Below are 21,346 nucleotides of genomic sequence, written 5' to 3' on the forward strand. Positions count from 1 at the left end.
TTTTTTATTTTATTTATTTTTTTTTTTTAGTAGAGATGGGGTTTCACTGTGTTATCCAGGATGGTCTCAATCTCCTGACCTCGTGATCCGCCCGTCTGGGCCTCCCAAATTTTTTTTTTTTTTTTTTTTTTTTTTTTTGAGACGGAGTATCGCTCTGTCGCCCAGGCTGGAGTGCAATGGCGTGATCTCGGTTCACTACAAGCTCCGCCTTCTGGATTCGAGCGATTCTCCTGCCTCAGCCTCCTGAGTAGCTGGGATTACAGGCACGCACCACCATGCCCGGCTAATTTTTGTGTTTTTAGTAGAGACGGGCTTTCACCGTGTTTGTCAGGCTGGTCTTGGTTTCCTGACCTCGTAATCTGCCCTCCTCGGCCTTCCAAAGTGCCGGGATTACAGGCATGAGCCATTGCACCTGGCCCCAAAAATTCTTAAAAAAGAAGAATACGGTGGGTCGATTTTCCTTACCATAGAGTGTTATGTTTAAAGCTGTATTCTATAAGAAAATGTGATATAAGTGCAAAGAGAGCTCAAACAGACCAAGAAACCAAAATAAAGGTACAAAAATAGATCTATAATATACCATGGAAAATAGAAATATATATATATATATAGGTGATATTTAGAGGTCAAAATGGATATAATTTACTTTCATTAGTTTTTCAAATAATTTATTTCTCATAAAGAAAATTAAAATGGTTCTTCAACACTTATTACATAATTACAATAGATAATTTCACATATATTGATGACATATATGAAAGACAAAAAGCTAAAACTGTTAAAGGAAACTTTAGAAAAACACTTATATGTCTTTATGATCAGTAAAGTTTCCTTAAATAAGCCACATTTAAAAAATATATATTTTTAATTTTAATTCTTTTTTGTTTTGTTTTGTTTTTGAAACGGAGTCTTGCTCTGTCACCCAGGCTGGAGTGCAGTGGCGCATGTGTTCATTAAACACATGAGAAGTTGCCAAGTAGTCAGAAACAAATGTAAATTGAAGAACATAAAATAACAACTCTCAACAATCAAAATGACAAAAGTTTAATATCAAATCATATAGAAGATGGAGAGAAAGAGGAATTCTGAAATTGCTGGTAACTGAGAAAATGGTACAGCCAATTTGGAAAATAATTTGATATTAACTAAGTAAATATAAATATGTACTATACCTGGCCGGACGTGGTGGCTCATGCCTGTAATTCCACCACTTTGGGAGGCCGAGGCGGGCGGATCACGAGGTCAGGAGATCGAGACCATCCTGGCTAACATGGTGAAACGCCGTCTCTACTAAAAAATACAAAAAATTAGCTGGGCATTGTGGCGGGCGCCTGTAGTCCCAGCTACTCCAAAGGCTGAGGCAAGAGAATGGCGTGAACCTGGGAGGCGGAGCTTGCAGTGAGCCGAGATCTCACCACTGCCACTCCAGCCTGGGCGACAGAGCGAGACTCCGTCTCAAATTGAAAACATATATATATATATATATATATATATATATATATATATATATATATATATATATGTGTGTGTGTGTGTGTGTGTGTGTGTGTATTTATATATGTGTATATATATATTTTATATATGTGTATATATATTTATATGTGTGTGTGTGTGTGTATGTACTATGCCCATGACAGCACTTTTGTTTGTTCCTAAGGGTATATCCTAAAATATTCTTCAAATTGTGCACCAAGAGAGGTATGCCAGAATATGCGTCTGTTCTCTGTTCATAAAACGAATAAAAATTATTGCAACAGTAATTTCTCCAATAAAGAACAGGTAAATAGTGTGATCTAGTTATATAATGGAATACTTTACAGCATTATATCCATAAAAGTATATACATCAGTATGGATTAACCTAAACACATAATAATGCAGAGAAATAGCCAAGTTGCAGTATTTGTGCTGTGTAAATCTGTTATATACAGCCCTAAAACTTGTAAAAGTCTATCAAAGTGTACACAGAAGATTTATATGGTACTGGCAAGATTTTATTTCTGATTGTGGGTAGTAGGGACATAAATATTCATTTTATTGTACTATTATTGATTTTTAAGCTCTACAAATATATCAGATACTCTATTTTGTATCTGATACATTTGACATTTTAGAAAAGGAAAAACAAAATAATAGTAAACAAAGAGAATAGTGGCAGAAGATGGATAGCAAGCCAGCTTGCTATGTATATAATGCATTTTGTTTGAGAAACAATAACTAGGGTTAAATGTCATATTAAAGTTCATCTATTTTATTGTATCTTTGAAAAATCTTAATAACTTCCTTTGTTCCTGGTGAAACATATCTCACCATGCAATGAATGGAAGAAAAATTGAGCAGGAAAATGGGAGAGTGCTTGAAGTTTTATAATATAGCAAATGCCAATAAATATTGAGTGGAAGATAGCTCTTCCCTGCTTTGTATTTGCCTCCGATCTGAATATGAATCTCCTGTCTATAGCTTTCCCACAATGTCCTTACAGCCTTCATGGAGTGGAAGACTCTAGCAGTTGCCCAAGTGAATATGAAGTCACTGACACATTGAGATTCTCTCTGTCATATCACCATCAGTGCCATGTGTCAAATTTCAAAATATGAATTGAGGAGAATCATGCGGTATTGAAGGAGGTGTTAAGGAATAACTATTGCTCTTCATGTATCAGATGAAATGACAACTTCTAGAAGTTTTCAGTGTGTGACTCTGATAACAAGGCATCTCCTATGGCTTAACAAATTTTAAATCTAAATGTGTTTTAACAAAACAGATTTCACATTACAATGTTTCTTAGGTTATACTGTGATAAGGTTATTATTCTATTTAGAATCTTTGTGATATTTGCTATAAGTATTCTAAACAAATGAAGTTCCTTATTTTTGCTTCCAAATTGTGTTTATCATGTTTTCTTTAATGCAAAGGACACTGTTTTCCTATAATAAATTCCTAAAAGCAATTTAGGAATTCTAATCGGTAGGAAATCACTAATAAAAATAATAATGTGTCATTTATTTATTCTTTAATATTAAAAAGGTTTTATATATACACACTCAAAACTAAGATCAGAATGTACAGACAGCTCTAAAACCTGCTTTTTCATTTTTTAACTTTTCATGAGAATCACTCATCCCATCAACATTTGTTTAACAACATGAATATATATTTTAATGGCTTATTCATTCATCAGATTTCATAGTACACATCATATAATCCACACAGCCTCTTTCATCTGGAATGAATTTACTAATGTGGTCTAGTGACTTGGAAGCATCAGAAAACTAAGTTTGGATGCTACAGAGGCAAAATCTTGAGAGCCAAAAAAATACCTAACCGTGAATCTGAACTTCCTAGTGGAAACCTCATAGGTACAATCCCCGTCATGGCAACTAGCATAACCTGGGGCTGCACTAATTTCTCTACCACAGCTACCCCTAAAGAACCACACACTTCCTGCCCGTGATAAACTGACTTCCCTTTGGCTCACTTGTTCCTTTATGTTCTTGTGTCATGAGAGTGTCTTCTGCTTTGCAGATTCCAAGGTAGACCCTATCCGCAAATGAGTCTGGAAAGTGCAGTTTTAAGCTTCTCTGCCTCAATAGTGCACAAAAAAAAAAAAAAAAAAAAAAAAAAAAAAAGAAGCGGTGTTAGAGGGGGTGGTCCAATATACAGTATCTGTCACAATTACAGAGTACGTTCAAATCATAATGATTTAATAAACATATATAATGTTTTACTATTATAAGTACTTTTAGCAGCAATATATACTTGTTTAATTATCTCTATATTGCTATAGATGCCAAAGTAAAATTTTTCATTCAAAGGATACTTTTTAAAAGTTCTTGGTATATTGGCTCTCCATTTTTTCTTCTTTCTCTTCCTTCCTTCCCTCCTTCCTTGCTTTCTCTCCTTTCTTTCTTTATATAAAAATAATTTATAGTTATACCAAAATTATCAAATAATTTAATTCCTTGCTTGAACCAACAGTGTCTATTGTTTTTAGTAAAATTTTGACAATTTGACAGAAGAAAAATACTACTTTATTTTAATTAACATTTGTTTTGGTTCTAAGTCCCATGGATACAAATCTTTCTAAAATAGATCGCATACTTTTCTATTATTTAAAGAGTTTGCATAAAATAAATATTGTGATGATGAGTTACCATCGTTAATATAACTGTTAATTAGTACAATCTGCAACAAAGTAGTATTGAAGCTATTTTAGTAGAGAAAGACTTTATTTGCTCCAGACAACTATGCTTTGTGAATTCTTATATCTACTGTAAAAATTTCTCTGTCCTGCTCTAAAATTGGAAACATGCCCTCGTCTAGCCAGGTCTCTTTTTTTTCCTACACATTCTCTAGTTGTATTAGCATTTTCTAATCCATTCTGAGGTTTTCCTTTAGTGTCAATTTCATGAGCTTTAGAGTACAGACATTTGTGATTAGAGTGACTATGTTGATCTCATTTCCTAGTTCTTGTCTCTGATTATGATAAATGAAGATTTTTGAAAATCCCAACCTCCTGATGATAGACATATTACCAAAATTTATGGCATAAAGTCTAACAACAGAATAACAATTCTAGCCCTGTACTCAAGTAAATTAATTTAAGGAGATATATAATAAAATGTTAATTTAACAAAATTTTGAACAGATTAATTTCCACTCTTAGTAGTTTTACCCTCTTTTTGAACAAGGTAGAGAAAATCTGTATTCTGTTAGACCTAACAATACTGAAGATGGAAGGCTGGTTTTAAAGTAAGAAATCATGTAGCTTGGAGAGCAATGAGGGAAGTAGTTATCAACTATAAAGTACTCTTAGAGCTTACTGTTGGCAAAATGTATGATATATGCAAACACAATTAAATTAAATATGGGAGTACCACCCTTGGGAAGGTCTCATAAACAGCAGCAGACATTCAAAATTGTAGGCATCTGTATAGAAATTGTCTAAAATTGAACCTATGAGAACTAAGCTCAGCAGGACATAAAACTTTCCTCATATGTTATACATGTGGATAACAAACTGTCAAAAACTTCATTTCTAAATGTCAAGGGTGGTAAAATACTTGTCTTAGCACTTTATTATATTCAGTTTTTGAGAATCCTAAAGAAAACTTGCAAGCTCCAGAAAATGCAGTTAATCAGTAACATGCTTTTATTCTTATGGCCAATATAAAAACTGTTATCCTAGCTTATTTTCCTTGAAGTAATTCATTTGTACATATGCATACTTCAGCATGTGGCCAAAGTCCCTTTTGCTAAACTTGCCAACAAAAGTTTTCTTTCAGCCCAAGAAATGTCAAATCAAATTACTGATCTGACTTGGTTTGGATATTACTCTCTCAAGGTTTATGATGCAGAATGGGATTGTTGAAGTCAAAATAGAAATGTGGATATGGATCTCTAAATTTAATGTTTTCTTTGGGAATAAAGAATCACAATTTGGAGCGTATAGACAGACCAGGTGGTCTTCGGTATATCTGAAGAACAAAGAGAAGATTGGTGATTTTATAAAAATGAGAAATGTTATGTATTGCTCTTAGAGAAAGTGCATCGGGACTAGCAAGGTTCTGGGGAACGGGCAAATTCGTTTGGTGAGCAACAGCAGAGGGGAAAATTAGCCCTGGAGTTGCAAGTTGTCTCAGCAGTTATAGATAAAACTGTCTCAGGTTAGAATAGGCAGTTTCAACAGCCGAACTTACAGAAAATTACGTTTCTCGAGTGATGCTACATGTCCTGATTTTTTCCCTCCTGGCTTCTCAACTTTCTTTTAGTTGGGTGTGACAAGAATGACCCAAATCACATGATCAAATTTAATAGGCCAGTTCATTAAATGAAATAATATTATTTTTAAAAACAGTTGACATATGTAGACATCCATCCCCTGTCACTTCTTTATTGTGAAACAATGAAAATGAAATGGGAAAAGTTCCCTTGTCCCCCTTGCAGGTCATGCGTTGGGGGTGTGGCTTGCTTCTTCAGTGTCCTGTTGCTCAAACCTCTAAGGGAGCATGCAAATGGGCAGGCTGTGGGGCTCTGACCCCAGGACAGTGTCACCCCAGGGCAGGGGTGAATGTTTACAGCTGAAGCCCCAGTAGGCATGTGTTAGAGGGTGTTCTTTTAATTCGCCGTCTATAGGCGACTCGTGTTAACCAGCTTAATTAGACCCCCTTCCTTATCACAAGGACAGAGGGATTTCTGTATCCCGGGATTTCTTGGTGTACTGGAAGAATCGGATCACACGTGGGCTTGGAGAATAACTGCAAAGTTTTGAGTGGAAGTAGCTCTCAGCCAATGGGAGAGCCAGGAGGGTGATGGTTTTCCCACGGAGTTGGGCCATTCGGAGTTGGGTGGTGGGGCAGCTCTCCTCCAACTACCCCGACCAAACTCTGTCTCCTCCCACCAGTGGGTGGCCTGCATGGGTGCCAGTGTCTGTCGGTGTGCTCTTCCGTTGGCAGGCTCCCTCGACGTCCTCTTATTGTCTAGCTGCTTGTGTCTTCTTCTGCCAATGTGTTCCTCACGATGTCCAGCCATATTTTTGTCTGCCTGCTAAGGTCTTGGCTTTTTGTAGACCCAGGATGGGGGCATGGCGGGCCAGGGTGCTCTTGGAAAATGCAACATTTGGGCACAAAAGCGGGAGCGCCTGTCTTCACCTAGGTCGTGGGGGTGGAGCCCTAGCCAGAGACCACGCCCCTCTCCACTGAGCACTTCCTTTTCCCGCTTCCATATCATATAAAGGGACCATGCTCTTCCTTTCCCAGTACTCCTATATCAAAAAGAACATAGGTTCATTTAGAACTTCTTGTTCTATATGAAACGTTCCTCATAACGACTTTGGCTCTGTGGCTCTAAGGAAGGTGTTACCAGGGTGGGTTGTAGCAGAGAAATTTCTGAGAAAGCAAGACGTGATGTATGGAAAAAGTAGGAAATATTTGCTTTATGCTTTTTGTTATTTTTTCAGAATCTTCTTTTTCCATAACTCTCAGCCACAGTCCCTACTCATTCCACCCTTGGATATTCACCTTTCATAGTAGAACCTCAGTCCAAACACTCTTCATGACAACAAGGAATAAGAAAATAAGGCAATGAAAAATACTTCTAAATTTCCAGTTACCTGCATAAACTCAAATATATAAACTTTCTCTGCCAGCCAGTGATAAGAAGTACTTTTTCGTGCTCTAACAAGTTTCCTGCTTCACACATAAGTGAAAAATAGTTATATTCTAGATGATGAAACAGAAAGGTAAATATTAGCACTGTCTTCTGAAGTTCCAGAAATATAAGCCTATATTACTTCATCTAAGTAGGAAAATTACTTCAACATCCCGTATCTTGTAAATGTGGTACATCTATTTCATGCTAACATGTGCCACAACTAGACAACTAAGGACATGTTTACAGGGATATTTTCTTTAATAAGTAATTAAATGCTTACAATTTTTGTTTACAAAATTACTCCATACAGTTTTCTTTTTTTACTGCAGCCTAGCTACACATAACTATCTTGTGGCAAAGAATTTATTTAGTAAACTACTCTGTAAACAAAAACTTAAGAATCTCTCTGTTGGAAGAATGTGATTTTAAACAGTGACATTGATTCTGCAGCTTTTATCTTTTGACCTTGTTGAGTGTCTTAGTAAGAATCATGATTAAGAATTTCCTCTAAGACTCCTCATTAAGAATAATTAGATAAAATAACAAATTCGCTTTCAGAAACAAGATGGATATAAAAACTGCTTTTCATAAAGTGATGAAATTTTTTTTTCCACATGAACACAAATACTTATCCTTTTCCTTTCTCCTTTATATTTCAGTTACAAAACTCATAGGTAATTTGGATAATGTTGAAGAACAAGCTAATAACAGAAAAGTCCTTTTGGGAAGAATTTAGAATAACAGATCCTATAAAGAGCTTTTAGAAACTGTATGCTGTCTATGTATCAAAAAAAGAGTTATTTATTTTTGGTTTATTTATAAACATATCTAAGATAATTTTTTAAAAAATATAGTCCAATTATCACTATATAATTTAAACAATTGGTGGTTATACACTGAAATGTATTAAGTCATGATCTCAGTATGTTAAATGCACATCAAAAATGTTAATACATTTTTCTAGATTGAATTTGTATTCTGAAACTTTACTGAAGCCATTTATCAGCTTCAGGAGGTTTTTGGTGGTGTCATTGGAGTTTCCTGGTTATAGAAGAGGTAGTTTGACTTCTTTTGTTTCCTGTTTGGGTCCATTTTATTTCTTTCTCTTGCCTGAATGCTGTAGTTAGGAGTTCTAGTACTATGTCAAACAGAAGTGGTGAGAATGGAGAATGGTATCCTTGTCTTGTTCCAGTGCTAAAGGGGAATGGTTCCAGCTTTTGCGACATTTACTTTAATGTTAGCTGTATATGTGTCATATATGGCTCCTATTATTTTGAGATATGTTCCCTTGATACAGTGTTTATTGAGGATTTTTGTCATGAAGAGATGGTGGATTTTATTGAAAGCATTTTCTTCATCTACTGGGATTTTCGTATGATTTTTGGTTTTAAGTTTGTTTATGTGATGAATCACATTTATTAAGTTACATATATTCAACCAATCTTACATCCTAGGAATGAAGCCTACTTGATAATGGTAGATTAAGATTTTCATGTGCAGCTTTATTTGGCTTGAAAATATTTTGTTGAATATTTTTGCATCTATGTTCATCAGGAATATTGACCTATAGTTTTATTTTTTTCCTTGTGTCTTTGACAGGTTTTGGTATTAGGGTAATGCTGGCATTGTAGAATGAGTTAGGGAGGAGTCTCTCCTCCTTTATATTTTGGAATAGTTTTAGTAGACTTGGTACCCGTTCTTTGTACATCTGGAAGAATTTGGCTCTGAGTTCATCTAGTGTGGGACTTTTGGTTGGTAGGTTTCTTATACTGAGTCAATTTGGAACTCAATGTTGGTCTGTTCAGGGTTTTAATTTCTTCCTGATTCAATTTTGGGAGATTGTGTGTTTCTAGGAATATATCCATTTCCTCTATATTTTCTAGTTTGTGTGAACACAGGTGTTGATAATAGTCTCTGAGGATTTTTTGTGTTTCTGTTAGACCAGTTGTAATGTCATCTTTGTCATTTCTGATTGTGCTTATCTGGATCTTCTCTGTTTTGTTCTTTGTTTAGATTGTCATATAGTCAGTGGTCTATAGATCTTATTTGTCCTCTCAAAGAACCAACTTTTGATTTTACTGATGCTTTTATGGATTTTTTGTGCCTCGATTTTATTTAGTCCTGCCCTGATTTTATTTACTTATTTTCTTCAGGTAACTTTGGGATTAGTTTGTTCTTGTTTTTCTAGTTACTCTAGATGTGATGTTATATTGCTAATCAGAGATTTTTCTAACTTTTTTAAGTAGGCATTTAGCACCATATACTTTCCTCTTAACATATTGTTTCCCACATCCCAGAGATGTTGGTATTTTGTGTGTCTTTTTTCATTTATTTAAAAGAATTTTTAAAAATTTCTGCCTTACAATCCAAAACCATTCAGGGGCAAAGTCGCTTAATTTCCATATATTTGTGTGTTTTTGAGAGATCTTCTTTTTATAAATTTCTATTTTAATTCCCCTGTGGTTGGTATGTGGTTGGTATGACTTCGATTTCTTTGAGACTTGTTTTATGGAAAGACCTTCTTTTGAATTTTTTGCAACTTACTTTATGACCAACCATGTGGTTGATCTTAGAGTATATTCTGTGTGCAGATCAGAGGAATGTATATTCCGTCGTTGATATATGGAGTGTCCTGTAAACATCAATTAGGCCCAATTTTTCAAGTGTCAAATTTAATTCCAGAATTTCTGCAGAAGTTTTCTGCCTCAATGATTTGTCTAATGCTGTCAGTGGGGTGTTGAAGACCCCCACTATCATTGTGTGCTATGTCAGTGTTTTTGTAGGTTTAGAAGTACTTGTTTCATGAATTTGGATGCTCTAATATTGCATACATATATAGTTAGCATAACTAAGTCTTCTTTTTTAATTGAACCCTTTATCATTACATAATGCTCTTTTTTGTTCTTTTTTATTGTTGTTGGTTTAAAGGCTGTTTTATTTGATATAACAATAGTGACCCTTGTTCCATTTGGTTTTCTGTTTGCATGATAGATCTTTCTCCAGCCCTTTACTTTGAGCCTATGGGGATCATTACATGTGAGAAGGGTCTCTTGAAGATAGCAGATGAATGGGTGTTGTTACTTTATCCAACCCATCACTCTGTGCCTTTTAAGTAGGGCTTTTATTTAGTACATATAACCAAGAAGCTGAAAGACCTCTATAAGGAGAACTACACACTGCTGAAATAAATCATAGATAACATAAACAAATGGAAAAGCATTTCATACTCATTGACTGGAAGAATCAATATTGTTAACATTGCCATAATCTCCAAAGCAATAAAGAGATTCAGTGCTATTCCTATTGAACTTTCAATGCCATTTTACACAAAATTAGAAAAAAATCTGAAATTCATATGGAACCAAAAAGAACCCAAACAGACAAAGCAATCTGTATTAGTTTGTTCTTGCATTGTTATTAAAAAATACCTGAGAGTGGGTAATTTATAAAGAAAAGAGGTTTAATTGGCTTATGGTTCCACAGGCTGTAGAGGAAGCATGGCTGGGGACATGGCCAAAGTAGGAGGAAGAGAATGAAAGGAAAGGTACTACATAATTCAGAACAACCAGATCTTGTGTGAATTCACTCACTATCACAAGAACAGCAAAGGCGAATCCTGCACCCATGATCCAATTACATCCCACCAGCCCCTTCTCCAACATTGGAGGTTAGAATTTGACATGAGATTTGGATGGGGACACAAGTTCAAACCATAACACAATCCTAAGCAAAAACAACATAGCTTTTTTCAAACTATACTCTAAGGCTATAGTACTGATAACAAAACACGTTATTGGTACAAAACAGACACACAGACCAATGAAACAGAAAAGAGAATCCAGACAGTCACACACCTACAATCACCTGAGTTTTGACAAAATTGACAAAAATAAGAAATGGGGAAAGGACTCTCTCTTCAATAAATGGTGCTGAGTTAACTGGCTAGCCATGCGCAGAATTAAACTGGAGCCTTACTCTCACCATCTACAAAAATTAACTCAACATGCATTAAAAGTTTAAGTGTAAGACCTCAAATTATAAGAATCTTAAAAGGAAGCCTAGGAAACCCTCTTCTTGACATTTGCATTTACAAAGAATTTACAGCAAGTCCTCAAAAGCAATTGCAACAAAAACAAAAATTGGCAAGTGGAACCTATTTAAACGAAAGAGCTTCTGCCCAACAAAAAAAGACTATTAACAGAGTACAAATACAACCTACACAATGGTAGAAAATATTTTCAAACTATGCACCTGCAAAGGTCTAATCTCCAGAATCTATAAGAAACTTAAACAATTTAACAAGCACAAACGAAATAACCCCATTGAAAAATTGGCAAAGGCATGAACAGACATCTCTCAAAAACAGACATACAAGCGGACAGCAAACATGAAAAAAAGCTCAACATCACTAATCATCACAGAAATGCAAATCAAAACCACAATGAGATACTACCTCCCACCAGTCAAAAAGCTATTATTAAGAAGTCAAAAAACAAAAGATGCTGGTAATGCTGCGAAGAAAAGGGAATGCTTGTATACTATTGGTGGGAATATAAATTAGTTCAGCCAATGTGGAAATTTGGAGTTTCTCAAAAACCTTATGGTTTTTTGTTTTAATTTTGTTCATGTGATGAATCACAATTATTGAATTGCATACATTGAACCAATCTTGCATCCTAGGAATGAAGCTTACTTGATAATGGTAGATTAAGTTTTTTATGTGCAGCTTTATTTGGTTTGAAAGCATTTTGTTGAAGATTTTTACATCTATATTCATCAGGAATATTGACCTATAGTTTTCTTTTTTCCTATGTCTTTGACAGGTTTTGGTATCAGGGTGATGCTGATATTGTAGAATGAGTTAGGGAGGAGTCTCTCCTCCTTGATATTTTGGAATAGTTTCAGACTTGGTACCAGCTCTTCTTCATATGTACCATTAGACCCACAATCCTATTACTGGTTATATATCTAAAAGAAAACAAATTGTTCTCCTAAAAAGTCACATGCACTTGTATGTTCATTGCAGTACTCTTCAGAATAACAAAGACATGGATTCATTCTAAGTGTCCATCAACAGTGAATTGAATAAAGGAAATGTGGTGCATATGCACCATAGAATTCTATGCAGCCATAAAAATAGGATGAAAACATGTCATTTGCAGCCACATGGATGCAGTTATAGGCTGTTATCCTAAGCAAGTTAACACAGGAACAGAAAACCAAGTAATTAATGTTCTCAGTTAAATGTAGCAGCTAAATATTGCATATCCATGGACATGAAGATAGCAATAATAGACACTGGAGATCTTGAAAAGGGGAGAGGGTGGAAGAGGGACAAGTATTTTAAAAACATCTATTGAGTACTATGCTCATTACCTAGTGATGGAATCAATCATATCCCAAAACTCACAGTATACCCAGATAACAACCTGTATATTGTGTACCTCCTAAATATAAAAGAAAATTTGAAATTACTTTTTAAAAAGTTAGCATATGCCCCATTCCTTATTTGATCTACTAATAAAACGTGGTTTTCTTTTGAATGTTAAAAATGTAAGAAACTACTACTGAAATATTTTAAAAATATGTGACAATCATTGCTTTTTAAAAAATAGACATGTTATTTTAAGTGATTCGCTCATTTGGTTAGATTAAAATTTTACCTCTCAATAACATAGAAAGCATTTCCATATGCCAGACACCACTCTCTAAAACAACATCTGTTTTACGAATAATGCAACTGAGCTTCAGAGATTTTAATTAACTTTCAAAGGTCCGAAGAGTGAGCAAGGTGCTAAACGTGACTAGTATTTAACCTAGGCAGTCTGTCTCCAAGGCTATGTTCTTTCTTTTTTTTTTTTTTTTTTTTTTTTTTAATACTTTAAGTTCTACGGTACATGTGCACAACATGCAGGTTTGTTACATATGTATACATGTGCCATGTTGGTGTGCTGCACCCATTAACTCGTCATTTGCATTAGGCGTATCTCCTAATGCTATCCCCCTCACACACACAATAGGCCCCGGTGTGTGATGTTCCCCTTCCCATTTCCAAGTGATCTCATTGTTCAATTCCCACCTATGAGTGAGAACATGCGGTGTTTGGTTTTCTGTTCTTGTGATAGTTTGCTGAGAATTATGGTTTCCAGCTGCATCCATGTCTCTACAAAGCACATGAACTCATCCTTTTTTATGGCTGCATAGTATTCCATGGTGTATATGTGCCACATTTTCTTAATCCAGTCTGTCACGGATGGACATTTGGGTTGATTCCAAGTCTTTGCTATTGTGAATAGTGCTGTAATAAACATACGTGTGCATGTGTCTTTATAGCAGCATGATTTATAATCCTTTGGGTATATGCCCAGTAACGGGGTGGCTGGGTCAAATGGTATTTCTAGTTCTAGATCCTTGAGGAATCGCCACACTGTTTTCCACAGTGGTTGAACTAGTTTACAGTGCCACCAACAGTATAAAAGTGTTGCTATTTCTCCACATCCTCTCCAGCACCTGTTGTTTCCTGTTTTTCTAATGATTGCCATAACCACAACATTGTATGGCCTCTTTTGATGTCAGTGGTAAAATTATACCTTGGACCAAGAATTGTTCTATTCATTTTAAATTCCTCAAATGGAATCATGGTTGCTTGCTGGAAGCTTAGACAAGAAGAGTCGTAACTCACAATGGAAGGAAAACTGAAACAGTTTCTAACTCATGTGGTATGAATTATATGTAAGAGAATTATGTACGAATACAGAGACTAACATGTTTTGACACTATTTACATAAAACTATAAAATAAGACAGTATAAAAATATTTTCAATCAACAAAAGCAATCTTAAAATTATATACTTCATTTTTGGAGGAGCCTCCTACTGACAATTTGTTTCATATCCTGTCATTTTCCTAAAGCCCCTGGCTTATCATTTATTATTATTATTACTTAGAACCTTAAACTTCTTAAGAATAACTATGAGCTTCTTGTCTCAGACCAAATGCCATTTATGTGCAAGTCTGCTGTTGTTGATAGACTAGTTAGAATAAAACGAAATAATAGGAATTTTTTTTTTTTTAAGTTCAGATTGAGGTAGCTATGGTCTCATAGTAAATTGTGCTGGTGATAGCAATGATGTTGAGTAATTACCATGAATGAATTTGGTGGGTATTACTAACAATGTTGTTGGAAAGTCTTCATAAAATTATATAATTCAATAAATAATGACAATAAGGTACATAAAATATCATTTGCTCCTTTCATGGTGAAATCTGAAATCAGGAAATAGTGATGCCAAGAGACTTAGCACAAGTAGCATATCCTATTCTTGAACTGAAACTGAATTACTTGCTATATCCTTAAGTTTACTCAGTTTATTTTGGTTTTGTTCAATCATTGTCTTTTTCTGTTACTTTGTTGACTGTAACTTTAGATCATATAACTTAGATTATTGTTCCATTGATTTTATAAATTCAAGTTCAAACTTTTTCTTTTGGATGAAGCAGTCAAAATGTAAAACAAGTGGTATCTGTCTTAATATTTCACTCTTGTGTGTATTTTCCTGAAGATGAATATACCAAAGATCAACAGGAAAAATGAGAACAGTCCCTCTACTGCTGCTTATGACATGCAAATTGAAAACAGAATGCTTGTGTAGCATGAAATGTAAAGAGAACACAGTACCCTCTTTGAAAGGGGAGCCAAATTGCTTTGAACTTAGCAATAGATTCATTGTGTGTGTGTGTGTGTGTGTGTGTGTGTGTGTAAATGCAAACACATGAGCAAGAGACTAGATGACTCTCAATAACCAAACTGATAATAGAGAAATGTTGACAGGAATAGAGGTTTCACAAAATCTGCAACTCTTCCTTGATCTTTCTGTGGAATCTCACCGACACATTTCAGGGGCATAGTGGGACCAGTAGAGGAGTGTGAGAACCCCATTACTTTTTTTAAACTTCAAGGTCAAGGAGGCTATTTTTCCCTAGTAAATGCAATCCATCAGAGTATATCTAGCTTGGTGTCTGGGATAGGAATTCAAGCAAATTTTTGTCCCTACAGACTACCAGTGACATTTCCTGTAATTACTTTTATACTTAATAAAAATACATTTCACAATCCCGTATATAACTGAGATCTGCCATCACTGAATATTTGGGAAAGCTAAGGGCTTATTTACGACATTTACTATCAGCCCTTGGATCAAGGGAAAAAAATAGAAAAAAAACATTTTATTCAAATATATTCCTCATGAAAATAAGGATACTATAAAAAGCAAATGTATGCCTATTCTGCCTGTACATTTTGCCACCCTTGTAAGAAATTACCATAGATTTTCTCATTTTGTCCTCGTAAAAATATATGAGTTAGTTGTAATTACCCTTATCCCCATTAATGAAATACAAGAGATTAATAATTTGTCCAATATTATACAACTGTTAAAAAGCAAAGTTAGGATCTGAACTTAGGTTTTGTGACCCCAAAGCACATGTTCACAACCACTATAATATATTAGAAATCCATTTCTTTAACATCTTAAAACAAATCCCCGAAAGATTTGAAATGGTTAAAGCTAAGGATTTGATAGATTATTCATTTTATTACTTTTCCATAGAGTAAGATACTTCCTAATTCAGCAAATAAATTAAGTGATTATGTTAAGTCAAATACTCTACTGGGTGCCACAGAGTTCAATGGTGATTTACGCAGCTTGTAAGGAATAGCTTAAAAGTTCTAAGATGACAAAAAAAGGTAAGTTGATCTTTGACATAATTTAAACTTTAGTATTTGAAATTTCTTAGTTTTATTCCTTTAAGATACAATTTGGTAAAATCATAAAATGGTTTGGAATTCTAATAGAAATTCTAGACAATTGGAAGCAGGTGAACATTTTTCTCCTTTTTTTTTTTATCACTTTATTTTATGATTGTGAGCTCTCGCTAATCTTTCATAACTTGTTCCAAATAACCTCAAAGTCTTGCAGAATTCTCTGCACCTTTTTTCCTTTTTGGTAGCCTTTCACATCTGCTGAGATATAACCAATGACCTTATCTTTAGACAACACATTATCCGTCCATTTTTTCCTGATTACAGTAAGTCTTCAGTTAATATTGTCCATAGGTTCTTGGAAATTGAGACTTTAAAGGAAATGACATATAATGAAACCCAATTTTATTATAGGCTAAACAAAATATAAACAAGTTAAGTTCCCATGGCATAGTTATGGTTACAGAAATACCACACTTCTAAATAAAGACAAAATAATTCTTATATTAAATATTGAAATAAATGTGAGCTATACGTTCATTAAAGAAAGATTAATCAAAAAAAGTGAGATAATTATTTACCAGTTCAGAGCCTCCCATCAGGGAGCCTGCTAGCCCAGTAGCTCAGGGCATAAGGCAGGAACCTACCCTGGACAGGATACAATTCCTTCTCAGGGCCACACTCTCACACTGGTACCATGTAGCCATAGCAATGAACCTAGCATGCACATCTTTGAGATGTGGGAGGACACTGGAGTACCCAGGGAAAGTCCACACAGATTTGGGGAGAAGTTGCCAACTCCACACAGATAGTGACTCAGGCCTGGAATTAGTTTTTTTTTTTTTTTTTTTTTTTCATTGTTACAATGAAATGACATTGAGTGAAGCAATGTCATTCAAGGACCTGCTGTACTTTCATTTGAGAAAGACATTTGAAAAATTAAAAAGAAAAGGAATTAATGTACAGAGTATTGTTTTAATTTTATTGTTTACAAATTTGATTGAGGCCCTTCATTTTTGCCTTCAGTAAATAATTACTTGAAATAAAAAATGTGCCAGGAAAATCTGCCCCGTGGACACAACCACGAGGAATAGAAACAAGGTCGATGTTATCACTGAGTTTCTTTCTGTGAAGAATCAAGTAATCGTAAATTGATATTATGAAGCAGAGTTATGAGAGTGTATATAGGGGCACCATACCTAGTCAAGGGATCAAAAACTATTTTGTTTTGAGAAAATAGGAACATGGAAATAGATGAGACTAGAGAGGGAAGGAGAAGGTATATTGTGCAGGACTTTGTAGGTTATATAAAATGTTAGTTTACATTCTAGAATCGTATTTGTGATGAGTTGTAGATGGCCAAAATATTTTAGCTTATAAGCTAAAATAAATGGTAAATTATTTTTAAAATAAGCAAGGTTTTAATTATAAATATCACTCTGCTTAAAGATAGAAAATTAAATTAGAATAAGGGCAAGATTGATTGTAAGGAAAGCAGTTAGGAAAACCTATTTGATTAGTTAAGAGATAGTCTGATACTACTGCAGATTGAAAACAATGAGTGGATATCACAAGTTTCTCTTTAGGAGTTAAATTCAAGACTTATTGATTGATGCATTTTGGAAAGCTAGAAAGATGAGTAAAGTGAAATGTGACTTCCTAGCTTCTGGCTTATGTGGCTTGGTGCAGAATTATGCCATTCGCTGAAATAATATATATTGGAAATGTACAGTTTTGGGCCACGATAGCAAGTGGGATGCGATTTGGAGTGCTACATTTAAGACAACTTTGAAATTGCAAGTACAGAAGTTGTCTGGGCAAATGGGACCCAGGCTCAGAAGAGAAATATGGGGAAGAAATTCAACACACAAGTTATTAATATATGGGGCAATTAGTATGTTAATATATTTGTTAAAGTAAAAGGTTTGAAGTTTTATTGAAAACACATTGATCAATGTTTAACATTTTGAGAATAGGCTAAAGTAGGAATAGAATTTTATTTCCTGGCTGCTTCCTCTTAGTTTTACAAAATGAGCATATTTGGAAAATCCTAGATTTTTAAAAGCCTTTGTCTGACCTCTCTGTAATATGCTCTTAAAATTCAGGCTACAATGAAAACAGAGTATCACAGGTTTAGTATCTGTGAGATCAGGCATTATTTGTCTTTTTAATTCTTTTCTTTGGATTTTATATCTCATCTATTGCGTATGAATATTTTTAAATATATGGCTTATTTTTAGCATTATGACAAGTTTGCAGAAATAAGCCACACTGAGCATTCAGATATTGGTATTCATATCCTGTACTTTATAACAAATTGGATATGGAAAATGAGTATAGGCCTAACAGGCTAGAAACTTTAGGCATGAAAAACAATGAATTTGTGATTTAACCAGGACAGTCAAGGGTGAAATTAAATAGATTAAGGAGGTCCATTCCTAAGGTAAAAGTATCAGCAGCTCACCTGACTTTCCTGTGGGAGACAGATAATCCACAGACTATAGAGTACAATCTCCCCATTCCCCAAATTGCTTTCTAGTCTTCCCTTTGATTTACATTTGGATATTTTCATACATAATGTATAGTTGACTGTTACCTCCAAGTTACTTTCTTTTCAAGACAATTCTAAATATAATTGTTCTTATTAAAAATGCTTTTGTGCACTTCAAAACTAATTAATTATACTTTCCTGAATGCATCATTTTAAAACACTTTGTTATGAACAATGTTATTAATAGATTATTTATTATGTGTCTGCCTAACCTCTTTTCATTTTGTGTTTTGAGTCTTTAAAAAGTTTAAATTATTTTTGTGTGTATCCAGAAGTATATGTAGCATACAAAAAGAAATGTTTTATTGGGGAGAATTTTGAATCTACTAAAAGAATAAATCTTAGTGGGAATTATCTAACGGTACTGTAGCAGGAGAAAATGTAGTTAAGCAGCTTCTTCTGGAATGTTTCTGCTATCGAGGGATTAGTGAGAACAGAGACTTTCAAGCAACTCTTATGGAGAGGTTTTAATGGAAGATTGTAGCTTGGCAGGCTACAGTGTGGAAAAAGTCAACAAACATTCTTTCAGAACCAGTATCAGGTTCTGAGGTTACCGAGATGAAAATGATGCAAGCTTGGTCTGAAGGAACTCTTGTGAGAGAGAAAGACATGTTAGTATGTTGTCAATGGTACAATTAGTCCAGTGGGATACAGTGTGTACTGCAGGAATACTGAGAAAAAGCATTTAATCTACGATGACAATGAGAAAGATTTTCAAGAAGAGTTGATGCCTGACAGATTCTTGAAAGAGGAATAAAATTAACCAGGGGAAGAAGAGTGGAAAGTATGTTTTAACAGTTGATGCAACACACATACATTTGGTTTGGTATGAATGGAGAATTAACTTTGGTGGAGAAATTAAGGTGGAGAGTGAGGAAGGGCTGGAACATGAAGATATTATTTGGCCTAGCTTCGTAAAGCCTACCTTTAAAGTTAATAGTAATAAATTGTAAAAAGGTTTAAAAATATTTATATCCAAATTTCTCCTTTTTGTATTTTTCTATATTCTGCTTGCCCATAAACTTGTTGATTAAATATTTATTCCTCTACCAATATTCGCACTAAAATACATACATTTTATCCATTTTCAGTAGGTATTATGGCATTGGCACACAGTGACATGAGTGTGTATATGTGTAGTGACTACATATGAGAGAATGTATACCTTACAATATGGAACAGTGCTTTCCAAAGCCTAATTATTCATTTCTATGTGCATAATAATTGACCGAATTTTATAAAACAGTAAATAAATAAGGAAGTTGTGAAATCATTTTTCAAGTAACATGAAAATTTGGAAGGCTTTAATCAAAATTAATTTGCACTAAGTGCAAATATGTGAAATATCTAATTCTATGAAAAGAAGCAGAGATTTCCTAGGCAGAAAAAGGTGACAATGAATTTAGATAACAAAATTTTCCTAAAAATACAAGGAACATTCCAGCAACAGTAAGAGTATTCACGTAATTGAAGGACAGGTTGCTTAATTCTCAATAAAGGATGTTGAGGCCATATGAAGAAACTTTGTTCTTCTGATTCTTTTTTTCCCTTTTCTCCAAAAGAAACATGTAAGGTTTTTGTTCAGAGGACTGCCATTATTTCACTTTTGATTTGGGTACATGAAAATCATCCTCATGAAAGGAATAGATGAATGCAGGATGAGAACAAGACTTCTGGGAGATCAGCGAGGAAACTAAATGAAGAGCAGAGATGACAAATAATGTAGTGCTGAGCTCTGTCGGAGGGCATAAGGAGAGGAAGAGGCATAATGAGTATGAGATACTTTGGATCTGAAAATGTTATGACTTGGAACTCCTTGAATATTGACAAGTATAAATAGAGAAAATTTGTAGTTCTCCCAGCTTCTTTGCTTCATATGAGAGAGTACATACCTTACAATACAGAACAGTGCTTCCCAAAGGTCTAATTTTTCATGTATATGTACCTAATAAATGGCAGAATTTTAATAAATGAGTAAATAAACCTTGAAATTATTTCCCAAATAACACACGAATTTGGAAAATGTTAAGCAAAATTAATTTCCCCTGCTGTACAGAAGTGTGCCGTGTATGTATAACTGCATGACCTAGCCCTCTCAGCCTCACAGAGTATTTCCTAGGAGAGTACTTTACGTCTCAGAGATGCACATTTGACATCCTGCAGGCAAAGCTTTCACATTTCAACTGTCATGGATGTTATAGCTCATGATACTATTTTTATGTTCATTATCATGTGATACCTGGCAGGATATTATCAGTGTTTGAAATAATGAATTAATCATCACTACTGATTGACAGGCACTATTCTTAAAGTTTTTTCAGCATACAGATAACACACTGTTCATAAGTAATTCTTATTTATCTTTCGTAAGGAATATAGCAATTTATGTTATTTTCAAGTCTTTTTGTAATGGCTTTTAAAATGCTAATGATGTGTATTATCTAGTGAATGTGTTAGTATTATATTAGAAGTACAAAATCTGATGGGAAGTTTATATATTCTATTTCCACAAATCATTAGATAATATTATGGTATAATGCTTTTTATATCTTTAAATCTCTCACTAAATATATACATATATTCTTTCTTCCTTTCTTTCTTCCATTTTTCTGATCTGCTTCCATTGATGACTCTATACTTTTGACTCCAGACTGGCAATATGAGGGTAAGATGACAAAAATAAAAACCCCAAACAACTTCATGAGCATTGCTTGTCTGTCTTTGTTTTATTCTCTTTAGAACATTATTAAAATTCTATTCACTCACTCTAATTAGACCCTTTATCACAATTAAAGTCCAATTATGTTTGTTTCTGTTGTGATGCTTTAATTACAATTTATCCTTGTTAATCATCCCTTTATGTTATTTCTTTGGGTTAAATTT

At 34.3% G+C, this 21,346-nt stretch overlaps 1 protein-coding gene and 1 pseudogene across 8 annotated transcripts in view; one reads left to right on the top strand and one right to left on the bottom strand.

Moving 5' to 3' along the window:
* LOC123566885 (neurofilament medium polypeptide-like) overlaps window positions 1-6,530 on the bottom strand; it is a 72,123-nt pseudogene extending 65,593 nt beyond the window's left edge.
* PCDH15 (protocadherin related 15) overlaps window positions 1-21,346 on the top strand; it is a 1,788,406-nt gene that overhangs the window by 1,078,233 nt on the left and 688,827 nt on the right. For 6 of the 8 annotated variants that reach the window (XR_012417282.1, XM_065521086.2, XM_065521087.1 and 3 more), the window contains one exon: window positions 21,114-21,128. The exons of the other annotated variants lie outside the window; for them this stretch is intronic. Coding sequence is in view for 5 of the 6 variants with exons in the window: in XM_065521086.2 (XP_065377158.1) it covers window positions 21,114-21,128 (15 nt within the window). In the remaining variant the exon portion in view is untranslated. The remainder of the gene's footprint in view (window positions 1-21,113; window positions 21,129-21,346) is intronic. 8 annotated transcript variants of the gene reach the window in all.

The sequence above is a fragment of the Macaca fascicularis genome, chromosome 9, assembly GCF_037993035.2.
Source record: "Macaca fascicularis isolate 582-1 chromosome 9, T2T-MFA8v1.1".
In the NCBI taxonomy this organism is placed as follows: Eukaryota; Metazoa; Chordata; class Mammalia; order Primates; family Cercopithecidae; genus Macaca; species Macaca fascicularis.